The sequence below is a fragment of the Physeter macrocephalus genome, chromosome 20 (genome assembly GCF_002837175.3).
Source record: "Physeter macrocephalus isolate SW-GA chromosome 20, ASM283717v5, whole genome shotgun sequence".
NCBI classification, from domain to species: Eukaryota; Metazoa; Chordata; class Mammalia; order Artiodactyla; family Physeteridae; genus Physeter; species Physeter macrocephalus.
Window position 1 is genome coordinate 123133136 of NC_041233.1, and position 1113 is coordinate 123134248.

The 1113-nt window shown below is 58.2% G+C and overlaps 1 protein-coding gene across 3 annotated transcripts in view; it reads right to left on the reverse strand.

The window, feature by feature from the left end:
* Positions 1-1082, reverse strand: part of LOC112062664 (uncharacterized) — a 40743-nt gene extending 39661 nt beyond the window's left edge. For 2 of the 3 annotated variants that reach the window (XR_008616087.1, XM_024117653.3), the window contains exon 1: positions 728-1082. Coding sequence is in view for 1 of the 3 variants with exons in the window: in XM_024117653.3 (XP_023973421.1) it covers positions 728-963 (236 nt within the window). In the remaining 2 variants the exon portion in view is untranslated. Of the gene's footprint in view, positions 1-102; positions 191-322; positions 431-727 lie in introns of those variants that run through there. The other variant, XR_002890849.3, reaches the window with a different exon arrangement.
* Between the last annotated feature and the right edge of the window lie 31 nt (positions 1083-1113).

Here is a 1113-nt window from a genome sequence, read left to right on the forward strand (position 1 = left end):
CTGAAGAGCTGTCCTGCCAGCTTCCCCCGAGCACAGAGCGCCTCATTTCTGCTCTCCACCCTGAACTCCTTTCAGGGGGTGTTGCAGGTCAGCAGCTGCAGCAGCTGCACCAGCACCTGATTTAATCCTTGGCGAGGTAGATGGCAAGTGCCTATCCACAGCTGACAATACGCTCCAAATAATTTTATTCCTTTAAGACAGGAAAGTAAAAATACAATAAATTCTGATTCTGACATGTTTAAACCATAAAACTTAACATATTGTGATTTACTACACATTTTTTTTTACTTTTCAATATTTTTTTTAACTACATCCACGTTACCTGCGCATCATGCGTGTATAGTTTGTTAGTTAAGGTCTTTGAAGAAAGGGATAAGTGGATAATTCCGTGCGGTTGAGGACAAAGGGGCGGAAACATTTCTCTCGGCCACTAAAGAAAAGGGACATTTTGACAACCTTCGGGGGCGTCTGATGAAACCCAGCAGAGTCTGTCCGCGACAGTGAACTCTCCCCGTCGCCCGCGCCCCAGCTCTTTCCCCGCGGCCCGAGGGTCCGGGGCGCGGCCGAGCCATCCGCGAGGACACGCGCTTCACGCGCTCCGCCCCGGCTGGGGCTCCTCCCGCCAACCGCCCCGCATCCGGAACAGACGCCCCGCCGGGAACAGCCTCCACGCCCCCGGCCCCTCGGAGACCGGATCCGAGGGACAGCCAGCGACATCGAACGTTACCTGAGAAGGTGGGCAAACACCGTGCGGGGCGGCGGGAAAGGAAGGCGCGGAGCCGCGAGGAGCGGGCACAGCCCCTTTTTACCGGCCGGGGCGCGGGCGGGGAACGTCTTCCTCCCGCAGACCAGCCAGCCCCACGCGCGGGCCCGCAGCCGCCATGGCGCCTCCCCTCCGTCCTCAGGGAAGACCGCCCATCCACTGCGGGTGCAGTCGCGCATGCGCCCCATCGCCTGTGACATAGTGGCTTCGTGGTCTCCCTGCAGGCCCTTGCGGGCAGTGCAGGATGCTCAGGACTCACTGGAGAACATGTGCCCCCTCCCAGCCAGGATGCTAATTTACTCAAAATCTTAGTGCCCCAGCCTCTCTGCTGATGGCACTGGTGATGCTCT